We start from the raw sequence: 24955 nt of genomic DNA, 5'->3' as shown, positions 1-24955 counted from the left end.
ACGGAATAAAATGTACAAAAAAGACAGATTATCACATGCAAGAAAAAATAGTCGGGTAAATACTATGACTGACATTTTTTATAGAGCGATAGATTCCTCGGATCCATTACTATCGAGTGTCTGTTTAAAGGAGAGGGAAAGGAAAAACAAGAAAAAGCCTCTTTCCAAAGAAGTATTAAGCCTTCTGGAGTTGCCATCTACCGAAAGCAAAGATTCATGTGAATACGAAAATGACTCGCAATCTGATTCTGATTCTGATTATAATATATACGACATAGAACTAGAAGAAGAAGATGAGGTCATTTAAGAAAAAAATTAGTGTGTAATAAATTTCCAAAGTTTATATATAAATATAGATAATTTGAAATAAGATTTTATGTATAATGATTTAACAACAAAATGTAATAAATTTGAAGTATGTAATTTAAACTTCCGACTTTATGCAAAAAAAAAACAAGAACAAGTACAAGTATACAAGTATATGTACAAAATTTAAAAGCTCTAGCTTTAATTTCGAGCTCTGTGTTAAACAAATCTGAGGTGCTCTGGGGAAGGGGGTCGATGGCGTGGTCGAATCTAAAACAAAAAAAAAACGAAATTTTATAAAAATACTCAAAATAATTGTGCAAAGTTTCAAGGCTCTAGCTTTAAAACTAGACTTTATGCCAAAAAAAAACGACTTCTGGACCATCGCGATGGTAGCAGTCATGGTTCACCAACTTTCTGTGAATTTATTTGTTCACCATTAAATACATTTATTCAATATTTAAGCATAGTACTCAGATCAGTCAGCTGTTTTTGACGGATGGTGGATGGCGGATGGTGCCAGAGTGAATTCGACTTTCACATCTGTCAAAAAATCCCACCATTTCCCCGGGATGGGCTCAGTGTGCAGAGCCTATTAGGCTATACAAAATTTTTTTGCATATTAACAGATAAAGGATATATTTGTATATGCACTTTGGTTTCTAGGACTAAACGCACACTTATAAAAAGTGCAATAAAAACAAAACTTTTTAAGAAACTTTTTTTGTAATACAGCAATTAGATTAGGTCTTATTTACAGCAGAAGAATAAAATCAAATAGCGGGTATTTTATGGTGGGCACGTTAATTACAGCGCATTTACTTCTTTCTTAAACTGCATATTCTTCTATTCCCATTATTTAGATGTTTGGCATGAACAAAATAACCAAAAACTTATACCTGGGGATAGAACTACTGCACAATTAGGATCACTTAAGCCAGCACAGTCATATCACATTCGCCTATATGCAGAAAATCATTTAGGTACCAGTGCTCCAAGTGATGTTTTATTCTTTCAAACGGACTCGGAAGTACCATCTGCACCTCCCCAAGATGTAACTGCAGAACCTTTGGGAGCGCAACAGGTAATTTACTCAAGCAAGGTTCAAGTGCACACCCTAAAGCAAGTCAAGCTAATATTCAAAATTCTCTTATCAGGAAAAGGTCATTTATTTTCTGATTGTCAGAAGCTCTTTTGTGTTCGGAATGGTTATCATTGAATATTAAAATGGCCTTTTTTTCTTCTTAATTAATTTCAGCTATTGATAACTTGGCGGGCACCTGTGCGGGATACCTGGAATGGAGAGTTGTTAGGTTACACCATTACATATCAAAAACATAACTCCCCAAATAGGGTAAAAAATAATACGAAAGTTAGTAGCTTAAGAACAGAAGGTATAAATGACTTCCGCTTAATCGAATTGGAAAAGTATACGCAATATGCAATCACTATATCAGCCTATAATGTGAAGGGTGATGGGCCCCCAAGCGAAGTGGCATTAGGTCATACCTTAGAAGACGCCCCTTCGGCAAGCCCGCAATCCGTATCATGTATTGCTCTAACTGCACAAAATATTCAAATATCTTGGCAGTCGCCACCCAAGGAATTATGCCATGGAATTATTCAAGGATACAAGATATTCTATGAACCAGTATATTTCGAAAACGAGTACAACGGACGAGAAACTAAGATTACATCAGCTCAGAGCACTGTACTTCATGGCCTCCATCCTTTTACAAATTACAGCGTTCAGGTTTTGGCTTTTACTCGTGCTGGTGAAGGTAATTTAAGTCCTGCTGTATCGTGTACTACTGAGGAGGCAGTTCCTGATGCACCAGAACGTGTAAAATCGATTGTGAGTACTGAATCGTCAGTAATTATTAGCTGGCTTCCACCACGACGTCCTAATGGGTTGATAACTAAATATAATGTATTCATAAGAGTACTTGAAAAGGGACAGGAATTAAAAATTCTAAAGGAAGTTCTTCCAGCTCATAATCGCCATTTCGAAGCTAAAGACTTAAATATGAGAGAAGTATATGAGGCTTGGGTGACAGCATCCACGAGAGTGGGCCAAGGTCCCAGCACACCAGTTATTAAACTCGTACCCAATACACTAGTACCAGCAGCTATAATTTCATTTAGTCAGACACTGAGTGTTAGTTGGAGAGCCGATATTAAATTGACATGCGTTTTTGTTGGTAACCCAAAAGCGACGGCAGAGTGGAAGGTTTTAAACACTCGTTTAAAAAAACATATCCGCATGGAAGTAAACAATGACAATACATTGAGTCTCCGGAACATTCAACGGCCCAACGAAGGAAATTACTCCTGTGTTGTGAGAAACCCGATTGGTTCTGACCATATTACATATCAGCTATTTGTACAAGGTAAATGTGTCCAATAATCACTATTAACATAATATTAAAAACTATTTTTAAATCTTTAATAGTGCCGCCTTCAGCTCCAATAGTCTCCGTAAATTCGGTTCACAAAAACTCAGTATCTTTACAATGGAGAGTAGAAGACATTGGTGGTGCGCCGTTAAAAGGTTTCACATTAACTTTCAGACGCGAGCCGGCCGAGTGGGAGGAACTACAATTGGATCGCCGTATTAACTCCTATGTATTAGAGAACCTTCAATGCGGAACTAGATATCAATTCACAATCAACACATATAATACAATTGGCACGAGTCCTTCTAGCGAAGTGGAATCAGTAAAAACTAAAGGTACGATTCGGATAAAATTAGTTAGTTTATTTTAATGCTTTCTTTAACAGGTGATAAACCGTCTGCGCCGCCGACTCAGAGTTTTATTCGTTTGAATACAACATCGATTACATTGGATTTATCTTCGTGGCAAGATGGGGGGTGCCCCATACTGTATTTCAGTATAGAATTCAAGCTGCATGAGTCTTCTACTGAATGGATAATAGTTTCTAACAAAATTGAAACAAATGTATGTATAAAACACAAATTTTTATGATGATAAAATTAAATTGAATTTTCTACCATTAGGCAAGATACAATATAGGTGACTTAGACCCCGGAACTGCATATAACTTACGAATGACTGCCCACAACAATGCCGGGTCCACTCACAAGGAGTTTTATTTTAAAACATTAGACTTTGTAGAGATTAAAAATGAATTGGGTCGTGTAGAGCTGCCCAGCGTCCAGACAGTATTCACCGATGCTCATCTTTTAGCTGTAATTGTGTCATCCATTTTTGGAACTATTCTCGCATTGATTGGAGCTTTAATATGCTTTAAAAATTGTTCGTAGTGTTATGTTTAATCAATTCACCAGATAAATACTTACTTAATACATTTTTTTAGATCCTCGCAATGGATTTGCTAGTAACGAGATTTCACTGAGGTCCCCTAGAGGCACAGGAGGCAAGGTTGTTCAACCCCGAGAACACTTTTATGGTACGGTACGAAAATCTTGCCAACAATCTCCCCCTGAATCTGTTATCGGACTCGAGCGCATACCAGAATACTCAGAAGATATATACCCTTACGCAACATTTCATTTACCAGAGCATGAAAACCAATCGGGGAACATCCCAATAAGTCATACAGGAAAATCAGTGAATTATGACTCTCGATTAGCAGTTGATAGTACCTTATGCAGCTCTGGGACAAAAGTTAAAAGATCAGCTTCAACCAGTGTAAGCGGCACCAACACTAACGCAAACATCGAAGGTTGTGATGAATATAAGCACTTGAATACTGAAAAGAGACAAAAGCGTCGTTCAAATGTAATAAAGTCTGAGTCAGAAGAGTATGACAGTTTGAATAGCGACAGTGAGCTAAGTGGCGAGCGCGTCAAAGAAGATAGTCGATGTTCTCGCGAAGCATCAGGCGGTGAGGATAGTGGATTTACAGGTAATATATTTTTACTAATTACTAATACTAATAAACAATACATTCAAATTTACAACTGATATTTTTTACCCTTTCACAAGGTAAAATTATTTGTACTATCTTAATTAGAACCGAAAACTAATACGTTCTATCAAAGACTATACAATACCAAGATGTTGCATGAGCGACCAAAAAGCTGTTCTATGGCGGGTCCTAACATTAGAACCCAAAAGGCACGAGGGAGCGGGCGGGGTTTCAATTCCCTTTTCGCCTGTACTTTGTCTCTACCGCGACCCCGCTGCCCATCGGTTTCGTTCAGCAATTCTGGACTCTCGAGCCTCAGCACCGTCGAAGCGGTGGTCGCGGATCGCCGATGCTTTGGAGCGGCACAGTGGGAAAATTCGATTGGAAAATTCTCTATTAGATGCGTACATTAAATTTATCTAAAGCACTCATACAATTTTTTTACTATTTCGGCTGAGTCCCCACTGTGCCGCGCCAAAGACATCAGCGACCACGCTGCCCTATGGTTTCGGCACGCAGACGATTCATATTTTGTTTTTGTATTCTTTCTCTCGAGACACACCGACTCGACGCTGACCGAGGCATTGACGAAGCCGAGTAGCATTTCGGAGGCGAAGGTAGCGTAAAAGAGAATTGAAGTAATAGCCCCGCGCGCCCGTACCATGAAGCGTCAAACGAAAATTGAAAACATCTTGGTATTGTATAGTCTTTGGTTCTATCGACGTTCCGTCTATTTGTATGAAAACTAATCATCATCTAGACGATTCTGACCATGAAAAGTACCAAGGGAAAATGAATTATTCTCTTATCTTCAGGTCTATAAAATTATGGAAGGCAATTTATGGCAGTAATATGGTTATTTCAAAAAAATCTATAATGCTATAAACTTATTTCTTCATCGGCTTTAAATAGATAAATCTAGAAACAACGTAGGAATACATAGCCACTTTAGACAAGACACTTTAGTCGAGTCGATTCAGCCATGTCTGTCTGTCCGTCCTTATAAGCGCCTAGTGCTCAAGGACTATAAGAGCTAGAGCAACGACATTTTATATCCAGACTTCTGTGATATGTCATTGTTACAAGTATATTTCAAAACTTCTCCCCGCCTACTTCCCCCCCCACAAAGGGCGAAAATCTGTGGCACCCACAATTTCAAAGATTCGAGAAAACAGAAAACGCAGAATCGTAGAAGATGACTATATCTTCTAGAGTGCAAAATCTGAACCAGATCGTATAATTATTACAGCCAGAATCACGAAAACAATTTCACTCTTTCTCGCTCTGTCTCACTCTAACACACAGGTTTCATGGTCGGTTTCATGGCCAATTGCAAAATATGAGTTCAAGGATCTCAGAACCCATAAGAGCTAGCTAGCAACCAAATTTGGTATCCACACTCCTGTGATATCGGACCTTGACCGTTTTATGTCAAGCTTTCGCCACAACCCCTTCCGCCCCCGCAAAGGACGAAAATCTGAGGCATCCACAAATCTCAGAGACTATTAAGGCTAGAGTAACCAAATTTGGTACACAAACTCCTTTAAGATGTCACTATAAAACGTATATCTCAAAATTTCGCCCCACCCCCTTCCGCCCCCACAAAGGACGAAAATCTGTTGCATCCACAATATTGCAGATTTGAGAAAACTAAAAACGCAGAATCATAGATAATGACCATATCTATTAGATTGCTGAATCTGGATCAGATCAGATAATTTTTATAGCCAAAAGGAACAAATCAATTTGCAGTGGCTACGCAGCGCCCGACGTCACGCTCAGACTGATTTTCTGTCTCTCTCGCACGCACTCGTTGTCGTGTCGTTTAATATTAGCAACGCCTGCCGGAGGAGAGCTATACTGACTAAGTATCGGGTATAAATGTAGAGTCGCAGTCGCAGCAGCAACTCACAACGTTCCCCCTCGTTTAAACTGGAATCGAACTGGTATGCAATAACGCGTTGACGAAGGCCAAATGATTTTTTGATCAGTTTTTGAAATAAGTTGGAGGGGTACGTATGATGTAACGAATAAACTTTTGTCGTCTAAATCATTATTAGAGAAACTTTGCTTTTATTCGCAATGGCCCGTACTTCCATCCAAACCCCATTTTCCAATTAATAAGAGATGTGCAATAGAATCATATGCTATGGTTTCAACAACATTGGATTGAAGCTCTAATATGCTCGAGGCTGTGTTATCTAATAAACTTTGGAAGCTTGGAAGAAAACCAAATGATATTTTGCTGTTCACAAAATTTCCTACCCAAAATATTATTGTTTGGTCATTCCGGTCTCCCTTAAAAGAGAAATTACTTCAATGGGATCCGCTGGCAACACATTTTGGCTTTGATTTTTGTTGCGTAATGTAGAAACAGCGGACTTATCAATTTGGACCAGCTGAGCTATACGCCGTCCCTTTGTTCTCGTTGAAGACTCCATAAAATTATGTTTTTCACGGCCACTTGGAGCACTTTCCGCCTTTTTCTGGAATACATTTAGGGCACATTTCAATCAAATTTATTCCTTTGTACTCAGCCAATCACATTCATATTGTAAAACGGAAGATTTCTTACATTTGTTACGCTTCCAAAATACAAAAATTTTTTTTGCAAATGTATTCAATAGTTTAAATAAGGGCATTCAATTCAGTAGATATTCATAATAGAAACACACAGTACACAAAACAAACACGGTGGCTCTGCTGGACAAGTTCAACCTTGAAAAAATAAGAAGTGTTAGACTATTGAATATTTCACACACATCTGCAAGTTTCTGCAGCTGACTTAAACACTTTTATTAAGTAAAGACTTATAGATTAATACAATGAATATAAAATCTATGTGGGAATTAAGGGGGAACACAACTAAAACTTTAAGTAAACATAAAAATCAAGCACAAAAAAGAAATAAAAACAAAGGTTACATAAAACATTAATTTTAAAAGGTCTAACACACAAATTAGTCTTTAATTATTTACAAAAATAAAAATACGTTGTCATATTTTTTTATTTCTGGCCTTTGGCCTTTGGTACGGATTCACGTGCAAGAGAAGTATCGGACACAAATACGAACATGAGCAAATACACCTAACCACGCACACGGTCACATACACACATACGATTCGTGGCACGGTGTTGTTGTGACCATTTATGCCTATGTACCTTGATCACCGCTCCCGGTTCATCCGGTGATCCCTTAAAGAAGGCTTTTGCAGCCTCCTATCCAACCAACTATTCAACTCCTTTGCCCAGCATATAGAACTCTAGCACCAATTCATGTTAAATACTATATTTAATATTGCAACTTAGAACCACGCATCGCAAATAGTAAACTAATAAAATATTAGCTCTTAATGCTAAAATTTAGATTGAAATTTCAAATTGAAAGAAGGGCAGTATATATATAAGTTTTATATTAGGTAAATAGATAAATAAATATGCAAGAGAAAGGCTAGCCAGTAAATGTAAAACTGTGCGCAGCGATCGTTATGGCAGGTCAGTTATTCAATTGCATTAGCTAAAGCAAACGCTCGCAAGTAGATGGGAAAGCAGAAAAGAGTCTTAAGATATGCCAGAAGGGCATAAGGGAGAGCGTACAGCCTCTCTTAAGCGCGGAAGCTCTTGCCTACGTGAGGTATCTTTTTTGGTTATGCAATAAATCGTGGCTAAAAACTACCAAACTCCAATATTTTTCAATTTTTTTTTTTTCGGATCACTTACGCCATTTCTTTGATTGGTTTTAATAAACGCCTTGAAACAGCGATGAAATCGCTTCCATGGACTGCGGCGACGTTCCTATAACGAAAACTGGAGAACAAAATTGTACAACAAAAAAAAAAACTCACGCCCTCTTTTGCGGTTCCTCTGCCCTGTCACACGTTTCACTTGCTATTTCTTCCGAAAATAATTTAAAAAAAAAAACTAAAAAAATGTACTAAGCTAATTTAAACTAATGACACTATAAAATAAACTAGGAATCCGCGGTTACGTTGACGGATACAAACGACAGTCGTTGCCGCCGGCTTCACCTCTGGGAACTCCTCGGCACTTTGTAAAACAACAAAATAGGGCTAGGTCCAGATCTATATTTCTGGTAGAAAGTGCTTGATCGGTTACGTCGGATTAATAACTTCCGCCGAATTGGACGGCCTCCAATATATTTCGGTTCCGCGACACATAAGAGGATCTTTTACCCCTCCCGCTCTGTGCTGCTCGGCCTAAGCGTTGGGAATTTTAGTACGTTGTTGCGAGCTTTCGTATTGGGGGTTTAGACAGGTACCAAAAGATTGCGCAAAGTTTAAGCTGGTACTAACCGCCAATCAATTGAAATTGGCACTTAACACTTTTACTTTATTTTCCTCCGTAGGATTTAATGTCAATAAAAAACACAATATTTTGTTGCTGCATTCAGATGTTAAAACTTTTCCCGTTTTCTTCTTGAATTGAGACGGCAATTTGAGTAAAATATTGTTCCCTTTTGTGGATCCCAGTATTTATACCTATTTTTATTCGTTACGCTTTCAAACCACTTCATGCTCGAGGCCAACGGTTTTTCATATTCGAGGGTGCCAAAGATATCCAAACTAAATGAAATCCAACTTAGGTGGTCTCCAGGTTTCACAGCAGGTTGAAATATATGAAAATGATCAACAAAATAATTCCTTGATCGGAAAGCTGTAACTTAACAAGTAAAAAATCCAACGTTAGGAAAGCAGCACTCTACTCTTTCTTCAAACAGGTTGATTCTTTTTTAAAAATCTTTGGCAAGCATATCGAAAATTGGCGGATTACATTTTTTCTCAATTTAAAATGACAACAATTGAAGTTTACAAGTCCAAGACGATTGCAAAAAAACACATATGTTTGCAGAGTTGTCATGTAAAAACTTTAATTATTCGGGCAAATTGTAAAAATTGGTGTTTAACAAATTAGAAGCGGAGAGTGGCAAAATGATATTGTTTTGATCCCTAATAAAAAACCATGAAATAAACGAAGATCAACATTTCACAACTTCAGCTCGGTACTTCAATTTTTATTTTTGGGCGTGAATAAAAATCCTGAGGTCCGGTGAGAACATATGAACATGTCTATGAACAACTAGAAGGAAGCGTTTCCGGCGTTTACTATTGATCAGCGTAAATCACCAAGTCCAAACTGATTTTACTAATAAGATGACGTCTTCACCATTACTGCTCTCTTTCGAGGGTCTATCCTTTTGTCAATATGCATGATCTCTTTCTAGTGCTTGTCTCTCTGAGAGACAAGAGAACGATTTGACTAAGTGGATGGAGACTCACCCGCGAACGACGTCACCTTATTAGTAAATTCACCTTGGGTGAGTCAACGCACCGTGGGGCCTTCGCCCATTTTATTTTACAACATTAATAACTTCTGAACGATACAAGATACTTTCATGAAACACACTGCATTTCAAAGAAAATTTGTACTTTGTCTGCATAAGATTGATGCTATACATGCATACATATGTTCGTCCAATTTTTTGTGTTCTGTAACGCATCAACAGAAATATCTAATAAACTTAAAATTTCTAAGGATTGTTTTTTTTTTCAAAATATTTGTTAAATGTCGCATGAAGGACTGAAGAGGCTGCCAACATGTAAGTTTGTGCTAGTTTTTGGTTTTTCGTGATATCTTACACATATTCATGTACGTAATCTTCACTTCTCGTTTCCGGGACTTCCTCTGTCATCCTCGAATTGGAAGGTTGATGAAATAATGTTGCATTTTAAAGTATTTGAAATTACAGCCAATCTTTGGATAATGCCGTTATTCACTTCAGTTATTTTTGTTGTAATTTCGTTTTCCTGAAAGAATTTCCGGAATGAGTGTACCCTTAGCCATATTTGGACCAGTCGACGCTCAGTCGAGGTTCCTCACAGAATTCGTCTTGAATAATTTTGTTCCTGTTTTTTTTTTTCCTTTGGCTGGCGTGCTATCATCAAATGATACTTACTTTTGAGGAATGGCATACACCTAACTCATTTTGTACACGGTTTTGAAACAGTTTGAAAATAAAAAATTTTAAATTTGTTTACACGGTTTTATTCCATTTAACACTGTTCAACATAGCACAACACAAATAGATAAAAACACACACAGCTCACAATCAGCCATAAACCAAACGGAAACAAGAAAGAGCATAAAGAGAATATGTACGTATTTGTTTCTGTTTCGTTTTTTTCCGTAAATATATGTACATATGTATGTTATAAGCAAATTTACTGGTCAGATCAATTGTGGAAATTTCAATATAAATTTGTTAGTATTTTGTGAACTCTCAAAACTCTCATAAAAACATTTTTTGTACTCAAATTTGTTTTTCCCAGTTTCCTAAATTTTTCCATAATTTTAATATGTTTTAGAGATAAGGAACCAATCACCTATTTTTGCATACGATCAATGTATTTTTTACACGGATTTTTTTTAGGAATTAATGATTCATTCAAATTTTGAACGTTATTTGTAGTTTTTTTTTTTGCATCAAGGTCTATTTAGTGTTTGCGAGATCTTTTATAACTTTCCAACAATCGTAGTAAGAGAAAATTCCTAATTCACACTAATATTTGTACCAGTAATCCAGTAATGTCTAGTAATCCTGGCCTTATATTTGAAATCTGATGGTTAATATAATTCACAGTGGACTTTATTAACTCTGAAGAATTTTTGACGTATATAAATAATATTTTCCGGCAATAGCGAGCAGACGAAGGTCGCGGACAATTCCAATATTCTGAAGTGTCCGCTTTTAGCTACAGGGGGTCAAGGGAACCATAAAAAAATTTGGCGTCTGCAGTGGTTTTATCGTCCGTCTCTATTGTTTGCTTATATGCACTTTTCCCAGAAGATTCATCCCAGCCCCATTTTTTGATCAATGTGAGATTTTGCGGCGGACTCAGACTTTCGCAGTGTGATGTAGCATATTGGATATTACCAAACCTTCACGGAAGGCTGAGCAGGTGATGGTTCGTCTCCCGTCCGGGCACGTGCTTGTTCCGGCTTCCGTCTCATCGGCAAGAAATGGGGGGGTTTTTTTATTTCCCAGAACGGACGGGACACAGCTCTACTCCAACAATCATAATACTGACACAGTAACGTTCATTAAAAATTTCACGTGCAAGCGAAGTATCGACACAAATATGTACCAGAGAAAATACACCTAACTACGCACACGGACACATACACACATACAAGTCGTGCCACGGTGCCCCTCATGCCCACCCTACCATGATCACCGCTCCTGGTTCATCCGGTGATCCCATAAAGAAGGCTCTTACAGCCTCCTATCCAACCCCATTACCCTCATTTGCCCAGCATGGTCCCCGCATATAGAACTCTAGCCCCGATTCATGTTAAATCCTATATTTCATATTGAGCAATAGCACATGCATCGCAACTCGTAAACTAATAAATGCTTAACTCTTAATAATACAATTTAGATTGAAATTTAACTTACAAATTGAAGGAAGGGAAGGGTACATATCTCTAGCTTTTATGTTAGGCAAATAGATAATAATAATAAATAAATATGCAAAAGGGAATGTAAAAACTGTGCGCAGCGATCGTTATGGCAGGTCAGTTATTCAAGTGCATTAGCGAAAGCAACCGCAAGTAGAAAGCGACCAGCCTCGCATCTTCCCTTTTGTGCCTTGTTCTTAAGAGGGCTGTTTCTTATGCGCGGCGTAAGCGCTTATGGTTGCCAGCAAGGCATAAGGGAGAGCGCACAGCCTCTCTTAAGCGAAGATGCCCCTGACTACGTGAGGTTTTTTTCTTTTTCGGTTATGAAATAAATAGTTGCTAATAACAAACAAACTCCAATATTTTATCTTTATGTTTTGGGATCACTTACGGCCTTCCTTGATTTGTTTTAATAAATGCGTTGAAACAGCGATGAAAGCGCTTCCATGGACTGCGGCAACGTTCCTAAAACGAAAGCTGGAGAAATAATTTTACAAAAAAAAAACTCACGCTCTCCTCTGCGTGTTAACCGTTGTTCACTTTCGCCCTGTCACACATTCCACTTGCTATTTCTTCCGAACAGAATTTAAAACACAACCAAAAGAAATTTACTAAGCTAATTACACTAATGACTCTATAACATAAAATAGGAATCAGCGGTTACACTGATGGATAAAAAAAAAAAAAAACGACAGTCGTTGCCGCCGGCTTCACATCTGGGCACTCCTCGGCACTTCGTACGGGGAAACGAAAATAGGTCTAGACCCAGATCTATATTTCGGGTAGAAATTGGTTGACCGTTTACATAGCTTTAATAATTTCCGCAGAATTGGACGGCCTCCAATATATCGCGGGTCCGTGACACATAAGGGGCTCGCGCCCGCAAAGCGACTGATGAGCCGATCTTTTAAGCCTCCCGCTTTGTGCTGCTCGGCCTAGCGCTGGGAATTTTTGGTACGGAGCTGTAGTTGGGCGAGGAGCATAAGTCTCTTGTCGCGGGCGGAGGCCCTAATATCGGGGAAATTGTTGTTGCGAGCTTTCGTATTGGGGTTCAGACAGGTACCCAAACGATTGCCCGAAGTTTAGGCCGGTACTAACCGCCAATCTGAAAAATTAATTTCCTACAATAAAAAAAAGCACTACCCTACGCCACGAGTGTATGTGGTGTATATTAGCGACGCTGAAATACATACCAATTGAAATTGGCACTTAACACACTTTTACTTTATAAACGCACAATATTTCTTTCTTTTTGCTGTATTCAGCTATTAAGATCTTTTCCCGGTTTTTATTCCTCTTTTTTTTTCTTTATACTTGGACTGGACAAAAATAGCACGTCTGTCTTCGCCAACAGTTTTTCTTCCAAGAGACCGAGGCTAGATCAATTCAACTCAAAAAACAGAAAAAAACCGCTCTATTTCGTTTACCTTTTAACTTGAATTGAGGCGCCAAAGTTGAATAACATAGGGAGACCAATATCCCTTGGTACTTTTCCAAATGTTCCCTTTTTGTGGATCCCAGTATTTATACCTTTTTTTTTATACGTTACTCTTTCAAACCACTTCAAATCCCCCCTACCAAAATCACACTTTGGGGAAGAAGGACCAAAAGGGTGATTCCCACTAAGAGCGATTTTTAACCATGGTGCTACTGTTTGATATCTTTGGCATGGAATTTGCCGATCAGACGTCCTTGCAGATCCTCTAGCTCGTAATAGGCTTGACCCAACTGTCGCCTTACCCGGGACTTCACAAAAACGGTAGCCAACTTGGCATTAAATCCTTTCACGAAATTACTTTGCTGGAAATTTCGACGGTAAACCTCCTGTCCCACTCTGAATGATACCTCCTTACTTCGAAGGTTATACGTCTTTTCATTTCGTTCGTGCTGAGCCCTCATTGCCTCCTTTGCCGTGCCACGCATCAGGTCAAATGAGTCGTCCCTAGAAAAATGCACCCAACGATCTTCTAACATCTCTAGCTGCCTCGACAACTGATACGTGGTACCATTCGTGATCATCTGTTGCCCAAACGCCAACTGGTATGGACTCGCCTTTACGGCACTGTGCACAGCCGATCTTAACGCACAGGCTACACTGCTGAGCTGCTCATCCCAGTTACCTTGGTCAGTATTTATGTAGGCTTTGATTGCTGCCAAGATAGATCTGTTAACTCGCTCGGACGCGTTAGCCTGCGGAGCGTAAACGGCGGTGTAAGCGTGCTCTATGCCATACTTCTGAAGCAAGGAGTTGAATGCATGGGACTTAAATTGTCCGCCGTTGTCCGAGACTAGCTTTTCCGGCACTTCAAAGCAGTGAAATAATTGTTCCTCAATGTATGGTACGATGGCGTCGGCGGTAAATTTTCTTACGGGTTTAATAAACGGAAATTTGGAAAAATGATCTAACACCACAAATATCCCGACATTCCCACTACGACTTCTAGGATACGGTCCCAGAAAATCTACGTAGAGCTTCTGAAAGAACCGTTCTGTTTCCCCCGTTTTTGCTAGTGGCGGTCTTAAAGGTCTATTTGGATGCTTAGTACACCTACAAATTTCACACCGGTTTATGAACCCTTTGACATCTCTTAACAACGTCGGCCAATAATAGTAGGGCCGAACCTTTTCGAGCGTTTTATTTATGCCTCCGTGTGCATATAGGGCGTGCTCGTGGGCCATTTTCAGGACCGAATCTATGAGCCCCTTGGGAATCCAAATTTTTCAACAGAGTTCATCCGCTACCCTTTCGCCTGTTCCGTGCTCGGTGCGACGATATATATGCCTGCCTACCACCTTTACATCTGGCATCTGAGCCTGACTACTCGCTACTTTAGCCCTAAGGGAAACGTAATCCGTCGAACTAAAGTGCTCCGACTCCAAATCGATCCTTTCTTCTGGTTCGATCTCTGACAAATCTGGGGAAAAGACCCGAGACAAGGCGTCTGGAACGATGTTTCGAGACCCTTTTCGGTGGCTAATATTAAAGGAATACCCCTGAAGATTCAAAGCCCATCTGGCCAGTCTGCTACTCAGATCTGATTGGGACATCAGCCACTTCAAGGAGGCATGGTCGGTTATCATTGTGTGTAAGACGGGCGCTTCACACATTGAGTTCTTCAGAGCTGTGAATGCAGCTTCTGCTTCTTCGGACCAAATGAACTGGCGTTTCTGCTTCAGGTCGTCCGTCAGAGGCGCCGTAATAGCCGCAAAATTCTTTATAAATTTGTGGTACCATCCCGTCATACCCAAGAATCGACGCAACTGTTTCACCGACTTCGGAGCAGGATATTCCTTAATGGCCTCTATTTTGTCCAAGTCCATGCCTATAATACCGTGACCCACTACATGCCCCAGATAGCGGACCTCAGGCACACAGAACTTGCTCTTCTGTATATTAATTGTAAGCCCCGCTGCAGACAGCTTCTCTGCTAATACTTTTAACACACTCAGATGCCTTTCAAAGGTGTCTGACACTATAAGCAGGTCATCCAAGTATATAAACACTTCGTTTCGAAGATTGGCTGGAATAATGCGGTCCATAAGTTTGGACATAGTAGACGGCGCATTGGTAAGCCCAAACGGCATAACTTTAAACTGGTAAAGCGGCCGTCCAGGCACTGTGAATGCTGTTTTATCCCTAGAACCTTCTTCTAGCGGTATTTTCCAGTAGGCATCTTTCAGGTCGAGGCTAGTTATGTATTCTGCCTTTGGTAACCGGTTTAAGATCCCATCTATGAGCGGCATGGGATACGCGTCCTTCCGAGTCACCTCGTTCACCTTGCGGCTGTCTATACAAAGACGAACCTTCTCCGGCTTCCGGACGAGTACTACCGGACAAGACCACGCACTGTTGGATTCTTCGATGACCCCTAGCGCTAACATGCGATCCAACTCCTCATACATTAATTTCTCGATAGCTGGGGACACTGCATAGTGTAGTTGTTTTGTGGGCTTTGCCTCACCTACATCTATTACATGGGACAACAACGTGGTTTTTCCTAAACCATTATCCGCGAAAGACGGAAGACACTGAATGGTTCTATTCAGTTGTTCTCGTTGCACCTCCGATAAAGGACGTTGGTTTTCTGGCTTCCACACCTCATCGCAATGGTTCACCGTGTCATTAGCACTTCCTTGTGGATACAAATCGGCTGGCAATAAGCCAAATTTGGTCCAAAAGTTAATGCCCAGATACAGAGGCTGCGTTAGGGTTGGAACGATGTATAGGGTAACAGACCTGGTAACACCTTTATAGCCCACTTCCGCTTTAAGCTTTCCAACCACTCTCTGAGACTGCCCACCCGCTGTCCGAACTGTGGATGTCATGGGCCTAAATTAAAATTGGCTTTCAAGCAACTCGCCATCTATGAGCGGCATGGGATACGCGTCCTTCCGAGTCACCTCGTTCACCTTGCGGCTGTCTATACAAAGACGAACCTTCTCCGGCTTCCGGACGAGTACTACCGGACAAGACCACGCACTGTTGGATTCTTCGATGACCCCTAGCGCTAACATGCGATCCAACTCCTCATACATTAATTTCTCGATAGCTGGGGACACTGCATAGTGTCGTTGTTTTGTGGGCTTTGCCTCACCTACATCTATTACATGGGACAACAACGTGGTTTTTCCTAAACCATTATCTGCGAAAGACGGAAGACACTGAATGGTTCTATTCAGTTGTTCTCGTTGCACCTCCGATAAAGGACGTTGTTTTTCTGGCTTCCACACCTCATCGCAATGGTTCACCGTGTCATTAGCACTTCCTTGTGGATACAAATCGGCTGGCAATAAGCCAAATTTGGTCCAAAAGTTAATGCCCAGATACAGAGGCTGCGTTAGGGTTGGAACGATGTATAGGGTAACAGACCTGGTAACACCTTTATAGCCCACTTCCGCTTTAAGCTTTCCAACCACTCTCTGAGACTGCCCACCCGCTGTCCGAACTGTGGATGTCATGGGCCTAAATTAAAATTGGCTTTCAAGCAACTCGCTGGCCAAATCTCCACCAATGCAACTAATAGATGCCCCTGTATCCATTAATCCAACAAGCTTTCTGTCTAATAATGTGACCTCTGCATATGGCCTGAGATCTTCTGATATTATTGACGATACCAGAGCTTTTTTCTCTAACCTTAGATTTCTGACAAATTCTTCCCGACGTACTTTAGCTCGTGCCTTCCGTTTAGACTCCCTATCCTCTTTTTCTTCCTGTGTTATTTTCTTATTAACTATGGTTAAATTATTGTTTACTATTGGGATTGGGAATTGCGTAGCAGCTTCTATCGCTACTCGGTGTTCGTCGCTTTGGACGCTGATGGTCTGCGTGCACTTTTCAAGGGTGCACGCACTTGGGTGTTTTTTGTTGCTTGGCATTTTTGGCACGACGGCTTGTAAGTGTCAGGCTGGCCACACCCATAGCAAAAAACTACTCGCTCTGCTACGCAATCCTGGTAGCGATGACCATTACCACGGCAGTTCCAACAGACTAAGCTGAACGCTGCTATCTCCCCATCACTTTCGTCTGACTCCTCTTGCCCTGGGCTTTCTACCGCGTGAACCAACCGTCTTGGTGCTGGTCGTGGTCTAGCCACCGGATCTTTACCAACAGTTTGCATGAACAGTTCCCGAGTCTTCACCAAATGTCTTAACTGTGAAATGCTAAAGATCTTTTCATATAGCAGTTCATGCTGTATCTCCGGCAATAAATTGGATCGGAGTGACTCCATCAGGGAACCTTCTGACAAGGGCGTTGTCAGGGTATCTGCCAGTCGGACAATCGCTTCGTAGAACTCATCAAATGATTCGTTCTCCTTCTGCTTCCTTCGGTCTATTGCAGCTCGAATGTTGACGTCTGTCCTCGCATCCTTGAATCGTACTAACAATGAAGATTTAAGGTCGGCCCAAACGACCGTCCTAACACTCTTATGGTAGCGCCAATACCAGTCACTGGCACTTCCCTCAAAGAGATTGCTCACGTATCTCGAAAGCAACTCGAAATTCCCGTCCAATGTTTGGATCGTGAGCGCTTCTACCCGATAAATGAAATCGTCGACGGAAATTCCAGTCCGCCCAGAGAACATAAGCTTCCAATTGACTAAAATTTGACTAACACGCTCTGGTCAAATATCCACACTCATGGGGGAATTCCTGCTGGCTGTTTCGAAACCCTGAAACCCGGGCAAAGGTGTCGGCCGTCGTGCCGATCCTTCTCCAGCTTGGTTATCCCTCGAAGGAACATCCGCTGTATTTGCCAATTGGCCCATGAGAGAGCTGAGAATACCTTGAAAACCATTAGCGATCGCATTGCTTAGCATCTCGGTTTGTGTCAACAAGGCTTCAGCCATGGCTTCGACTATCATTCGCTGAAGCTCGTTATTAGGCGGCGGAGCTACCACTACTGGCGGACCAGCTTCCCTAGTTTGCGGCTGATTGGCCGAAGCAGGCGTCGAAGCTCCCTGTGGAGCCCCCACATGGGCTTTACTCGTTGTATCAGGCATTTTTGGTACCAATAAGGTTCCGACGGTATCCCCAGCAGTTTCGTCTAATAAATTCATCGTCGATGACTGAAAAGACGTTTTGCAGACAGGACAAACCTTCTTAGAACCCACTCGTGCGCCAAAACAGGCCCTATGGAAAGTGTGACCACAAGACGTGGTAAGGAGCTGAGCCAAATATTCCACCTGAGCCTGGCAGATCAAGCAAACACTTTCTTGTAATTCTTCGTCTGCTAAATTCTCGCAACTGCCAAATACGGGCATAATATAAAATATAATAATAACGTAATTAAATAGATAAATAAAATTTAAGAAATTAATAAAAAAACGAGGGGGAACGTTGTGAGTTGCTGCGGACACCGCAACTCTACAGTTATACCCGATACTAAGTCAGTATGGCTCTCCTCCGGCAGACGCCGCTAATATTAAACGACACGACAAAGAGTGCGTGCGAGAGAGACAGAAAATCAGTCTGAACGTGACGTCGGGCGCTGCGTAGCCACTAAAAATTGATTTCTTGCTTTTGGCTACAAAAATGATCCGATCTGATCCAGATTCGGCAACCGGATAGATATGGTCATTGTCTATGATTCTGCGTTTTTAGTTTACTCGATTTTGTGGATGCAACAGATTTTCGTCCTTTGTGTGGGCGGAAGGGGGTGGGGCGAAATTTTGAGATAAAGGTTTTATAGTGAGATCTAACAGAAGTGCGGATACCAATTTTGGTTACTCTAGCTTTAATAGTCTCTGAGATTTGTGAATATCCCCAGATTTGCATAATTTGCGGGGCTATAATAATAATACGATCCAGTTCAGATTCTGCAGTCTAAAAGATATCGTCATTCTCTACGATTCTGCGTTTTTGGTTTTCTCGTATCTTTAAAATTGTGGATGCCACAGATTTTCGCCCTTTGTGGGGGCGGAAGTGGGCGGGGCAAAGTTTTGAAATATTTTTGTAGCAGTGACATATCACAGAAGTCTGGATCCAAAACATCGTTGCTCTAGCTCTTATAGTCTTTGAGCATTAGGCGCTGAAGGAGACGGACAGACGGACAGACGGACGGACGGACAGACAGACAGGGCTCAATCGACTCGGCTATTGATGCTGATCAAAAATATATATACTTTATAGGGTCGGAAACGATTCCTTCTGGACGTTACACACATCCACTTTTACCACAAATCTAATATACCCCAATACTCATTTTGAGTATCGGGTATAAAAACAATCTGCTAGGACCATGCTTAAGTCAAAGGGAATAATAGGGTATATCTATGTGTGTGTATGTGTATGATGTTTCCCATGTACTACATTTACTCAGCTACATGCATAAAGAAATTAATAATAACCCACAACTCGTAGCTATAGGCGGTCCGGGTCTTTCGCGGTGGGTAATAGTTTTATACCACTTTCCATCCAACGATACCAGATACCCAGCCCGATGAGTATGAGTCCATTCACAACTCCTTCCTGGCAAATTACGGCCTTTCACCCACCGTTCCTGATCGGATAATCCAGACCGGAAAAAAAAGGAGCATTCAGGAACAGGAAGGAAAGGAAGACAAACGAATAAAGAAAGAAAGAACGAAACGAATAGTAATAAGCTCGATGCATCGGGGTGGTACCGGTGTTATATGTATCCATCATTCCGGCCTGCATAATAGGAGCCCGCTTGGTCACTTACAACGGTGGCAATAGTTTAATAACCCACTGCGCTGATCCAGCATAAAGTGATAAAGCCAAAACAAACAAAACAGAATGACAACTAGAAAGACACATCTGTCCCGATACTGGTTGGGAATGTAAGGTCACATCTACATTCCACAATTTTCACAATCATTTGGGCCTTGCCGGTTTGTTGTCAGTTGCGACAACTCGGGCCCCTCGTTGGGCGCCAAATAATAAACTAACTGTAGCATATTGGATATTACCAAACCTTCACGGAAGGCTGAGCAGGTGATGGTTCAAGGTTCAAGGCAAGAAATGGGGGGGTTTTTTTATTTCCCAGAACGGACGGGACACAGCTCTACTCCAACAATCATAATACTGACACAGTAACGTTCATTAAAAATTTCACGTGCAAGCGAAGTATCGACACAAATATGTACCAGAGAAAATACACCTAACTACGCACACGGACACATACACACATACAAGTCGTGCCACGGTGTTGTTGTGACCCCTCATGCCCACCCTACCATGATCACCGCTCCCGGTTCATCCGGTGATCCCATAAAGAAGGCTCTTACAGCCTCCTATCCAACCCCATTACCCTCATTTGCCCAGCATGGTCCCCGCATATAGAACTCTAGCCCCGATTCATGTTAAATCCTATATTTCATATTGAGCAATAGCACATGCATCGCAACTCGTAAACTAATAAATGCTTAACTCTTAATAATACAATTTAGATTGAAATTTAACTTACAAATTGAAGGAAGGGAAGGGTACATATCTCTAGCTTTTATGTTAGGCAAATAGATAATAATAATAAATAAATATGCAAAAGGGAATGTAAAAACTGTGCGCAGCGATCGTTATGGCAGGTCAGTTATTCAAGTGCATTAGCGAAAGCAACCGCAAGTAGAAAGCGACCAGCCTCGCATCTTCCCTTTTGTGCCTTGTTCTTAAGAGGGCTGTTTCTTATGCGCGGCGTAAGCGCTTATGGTTGCCAGCAAGGCATAAGGGAGAGCGCACAGCCTCTCTTAAGCGAAGAATCCCCTGACTACGTGAGGTTTTTTTCTTTTTCGGTTACGAAATAAATAGTTGCTAATAACAAACAAACTCCAATATTTTATCTTTATGTTTTGGGATCACTTACGGCCTTCCTTGATTTGTTTTAATAAATGCGTTGAAACAGCGATGAAAGCGCTTCCATGGACTGCGGCAACGTTCCTAAAAGGAAAGCTGGAGAAATAATTTTACAAAAAAAAACTCACGCTCTCCTCTGCGTGTTAACCGTTGTTCACTTTCGCCCTGTCACACATTCCACTTGCTATTTCTTCCGAACAGAATTTAAAACACAACCAAAAGAAATTTACTAAGCTAATTACACTAATGACTCTATAACATAAAATAGGAATCAGCGGTTACACTGATGGATAAAAAAAAAAAAAAACGACAGTCGTTGCCGCCGGCTTCACATCTGGGCACTCCTCGGCACTTCGTACGGGGAAACGAAATAGGTCTAGACCCAGATCTATATTTCGGGTAGAAATTGGTTGACCGTTTACACAGCTTTAATAATTTCCGCAGAATTGGACGGCCTCCAATATATCGCGGGTCCGTGACACATAAGGGGCTCGCGCCCGCAAAGCGACTGATGAGCCGATCTTTTAAGCCTCCCGCTTTGTGCTGCTCGGCCTAGCGCTGGGAATTTTTGGTACGGAGCTGTAGTTGGGCGAGGAGCATAAGTCTCTTGTCGCGGGCGGAGGCCCTAATATCGGGGAAATTGTTGTTGCAAGCTTTCGTATTGGGGTTCAGACAGGTACCCAAACGATTGCCCGAATTTTAACCGCCAATCTGAAAAATTAATTTCCTACAATAAAAAAAGCACTACCCTACGCCACGAGTGTATGTGGTGTATATTAGCGACGCTGAAATACATACCAATTGAAATTGGCACTTAACACACTTTTACTTTATAAACGCACAATATTTCTTTCTTTTTGCTGTATTCAGCTATTAAGATCTTTTCCCGGTTTTTATTCCTCTTTTTTTTCTTTATACTTGGACTGGACAAAAATAGCACGTCTGTCTTCGCCAACAGTTTTTCTTCCAAGAGACCGAGGCTAGATCTGCACAGTCTGAGACCCCCAGTACAGCGTTAAACTTGAGAATCCTCCATTTTCGAATTGACGCCGTAATTATTAAAGTTTCAACTCAAAAAACAGAAAAAAAAACCGCTCTACTTCGTTTACCTTTTAACTTGAATTGAGGCGCCAAAGTTGAATAACATAGGGAGACCAATATCCCTTCTTGGTACTTTTCCAAATGTTCCCTTTTTGTGGATCCCAGTATTTATACCTTTTTTTTTATACGTTACTCTTTCAAACCACTTCAGTGATCCACAGGCACTTGAAATTGTAGTTTTGCTGATTCAGACGTGACTATTTTGTGATCCGGCACTGCCATCAGTAGCTACTCTAAATTTGTTATATCCAGGCAGAATGTTCACGCTATGCTGGATTAATCAATTCCGTAATATTACATTTGTTTTCTTAGACATTCAAAAAATCCAAAAACAGGTGCAAAGCCTCTTCAGCGGTGTAAGGATGCAATTCTTTGTTTTCACTTTCTTGTATAATCTGAACACTCATCGAGGCTTTTTTTTGGTCTTTCTGTGTTTTTCTGTGTCTTTCTGTTAAATATTGAGTAAATGGATTCATTAGTACCTCCTATTTTTTACAGTAATTCAACTTTAACTTGATTTAAAAAAAACAGAAATCGCCGATTTTTCCCGAGAATTTGTTGTATTTGTTCTTTAAATATTCCTTTACTTAAGTTTATATCGATTTAACTGACGCAACCCCGCAACTGATGGAAGTCCGATTCCAGGCGCCTATAAAACTCTTTAACACCTCTTTTTGGCCCCACTGGATCGTCAGGATCGGGGCGAGGGAGTTAGGCCTATGAGGGTGGAATAGAGAGGGAAGCGACGGACATATGCTCGGGGCTCCGACCATGTGAAAGGCAAGGAGAGAGGGAAGTCTTTTATATGGTAGTTTTATTGGATCATTTATGTTCCTGTCTGTATACTTTTCAAAGCATTTCTACTCTATGCATTTCTCTATCTTGGCCGTCGGCCAGATCACTGTGGGTCGCCTTTCTGCCGTCTCTCGCGTGTCGGTTATTACTCTACTCGAGCTGATCGTCCTCGTGTGCCTTCGTTCCGGATGTGTGGAAAAATATTTTCAAGGAAAAAGTGTTTAGAAAAATTAACTTGTTAACTAAATTGCCCGTATGGTCCTGCAGCTTCTGCGCCCTACGGGTCAACGAACCTGTCAAGTTTTGTAAAGTTGATAGCTCAATCTTGGCCCATTCTGCAACTATAGCTTGTTTTAAGTCCTTGTTATAGTATTGGCTTGTACAAGAATACACTTTTACTGCAAGTATGCCCCACAGATCCTTAATTGGATTTACTCCAGACTGATTACCGGAAACTTCTACAACGGTATATTTTAGTCATAGAAAATCATGGCAACATGGCTCTGCGCATTATACTGTACAATGTCCATTGATTACCATGGAAATGCTCAGAAAATATAATAGTTTTACTTTCTACCAATTCCATATATGCTTGAGAATTCATCCGGCCGCATATAAAAAATATTTCCTTTAGCACCAAAGGCAGCCCACTTATACCTATCACACATATAGTTCCCGTGGCAATGAATGTTACTTGTCGCAGTTTCAGGTTCAGGTTCTTCCATCTTATGACATTTACCTCTCACTCACACTCACCTACGATCACGTTCGAAGTCGGCTCTCATCAGCTCGCAACTTCAAGCCTCCCTAAACTAGTCTTAACTCGAGCACGGCATTAAAATAGGCAAGGGACAAGGATAACGGACCAAGGTACATAAGACCAGAAAATATGCATCTATTGGAAGATACTGAGGAAAAATGTGCGCGTAACCAACAGACCAAAATACACTTAGACTAGTCTATCGATTCGACTTAAATGCAGTATAATCAAAGCCAGATCACTTAAAACTGCGGGACAAGGTTGCATAGAAACAGACAGATTATAAAATGTTATATATATTTGCAGGTGCCTGGACCCCATGCCCACCGACTACTGCTTCTTTGACCCGCCATAAAAGTAAAGGTGACCACCACCAACGGAATTTAGCCAGCGACAGACTTACTCATATACATTTGGGCAAGGCGCAGCCCAACATTCAAATATGCCCAGCAGTATACCCAACCGGAAATGACATAAAGATACCATTAATAGTGACTACAGCAAATCCATTAACAGCCAATGCAACAAAAAAAATAGCATCTCCCAATAGTCGCGAGCATATATCGAAATTTTAATGCAAATCAAGAATGTCTTAATTCATATATTACGACCTCAAATTAAATCGCTGACGACATATAAACTTACAATTAAAAAAAATTCGATTCAGACAGTTCTCTGTAAATTATCACGGAACGAAAATATCATTGAACGGTGTGCAATTTAAAGCATTTAGCTATTTTACTAGCACAAATAAATAATTACATATATACAACTATCTAGGAACCCAAGTATTACATTGTTGCATTTACTTAGATAATATAGCATATCCATACATATGTAAATTAAGTGTATTAATCTTCAATATATATATAATTTGAAATCAATTGGACAGGCTGCACTGAACCAATATATATGTAAAAAGTACATATGTACATTCGTATGACAATTAAATAGTCGTAAAAAAATTGAGATTCGATTTGGCTCTAAACTTCTACCAGTATTCTACGAACCTGTCGTAGATCAGCCGACGATTAAAAAATTTCCATATTGCAAAATTTGTTTTTTTATCCATAACAAAGCTTTCTTAGTTTATGTTTAATTTATAATATTATAACATAGTTTTGCATATCAGAATGTTAAGCATTTCATTAAAATAAACAGTTAAGATAATGGAACTAAGAACATTCCCTCCTGCAGCTCTGAAACATAACGTATTTAGATTATATCTACAGTGATAGATGTCCACATTATATTTTTTCATTGGATTCAATAACTTCGCCTGGCCGCACGTTTCTTCATTGGCACAATTATAAG

General features: G+C 40.5%; 1 protein-coding gene across 1 annotated transcript in view; it reads left to right on the top strand.

Annotated features, from left to right (window-relative positions):
- LOC113564877 (Down syndrome cell adhesion molecule-like protein Dscam2) overlaps nucleotides 1-24713 on the top strand; it is a 101435-nt gene extending 76722 nt beyond the window's left edge. Inside the window, 7 exon segments of the mRNA XM_026987527.1 lie at nucleotides 1170-1390; nucleotides 1565-2696; nucleotides 2759-3037; nucleotides 3088-3266; nucleotides 3326-3584; nucleotides 3646-4197; nucleotides 23948-24713. Coding sequence (XP_026843328.1) covers nucleotides 1170-1390; nucleotides 1565-2696; nucleotides 2759-3037; nucleotides 3088-3266; nucleotides 3326-3584; nucleotides 3646-4197; nucleotides 23948-24216 — 2891 coding nt within the window. The 3' untranslated portion in view covers nucleotides 24217-24713.
- The last annotated feature ends 242 nt before the right edge of the window (nucleotides 24714-24955 follow it).

This window comes from Drosophila persimilis, unplaced genomic scaffold (genome assembly GCF_003286085.1).
Source record: "Drosophila persimilis strain 14011-0111.01,24,50 unplaced genomic scaffold, DperRS2 tig00000124-arrow-pilon, whole genome shotgun sequence".
NCBI classification, from domain to species: domain Eukaryota; kingdom Metazoa; phylum Arthropoda; class Insecta; order Diptera; family Drosophilidae; genus Drosophila; species Drosophila persimilis.
The sequence above is the reverse complement of the archived record's forward strand: the minus strand, read 5'-3'. Positions and strand labels throughout refer to the sequence as shown.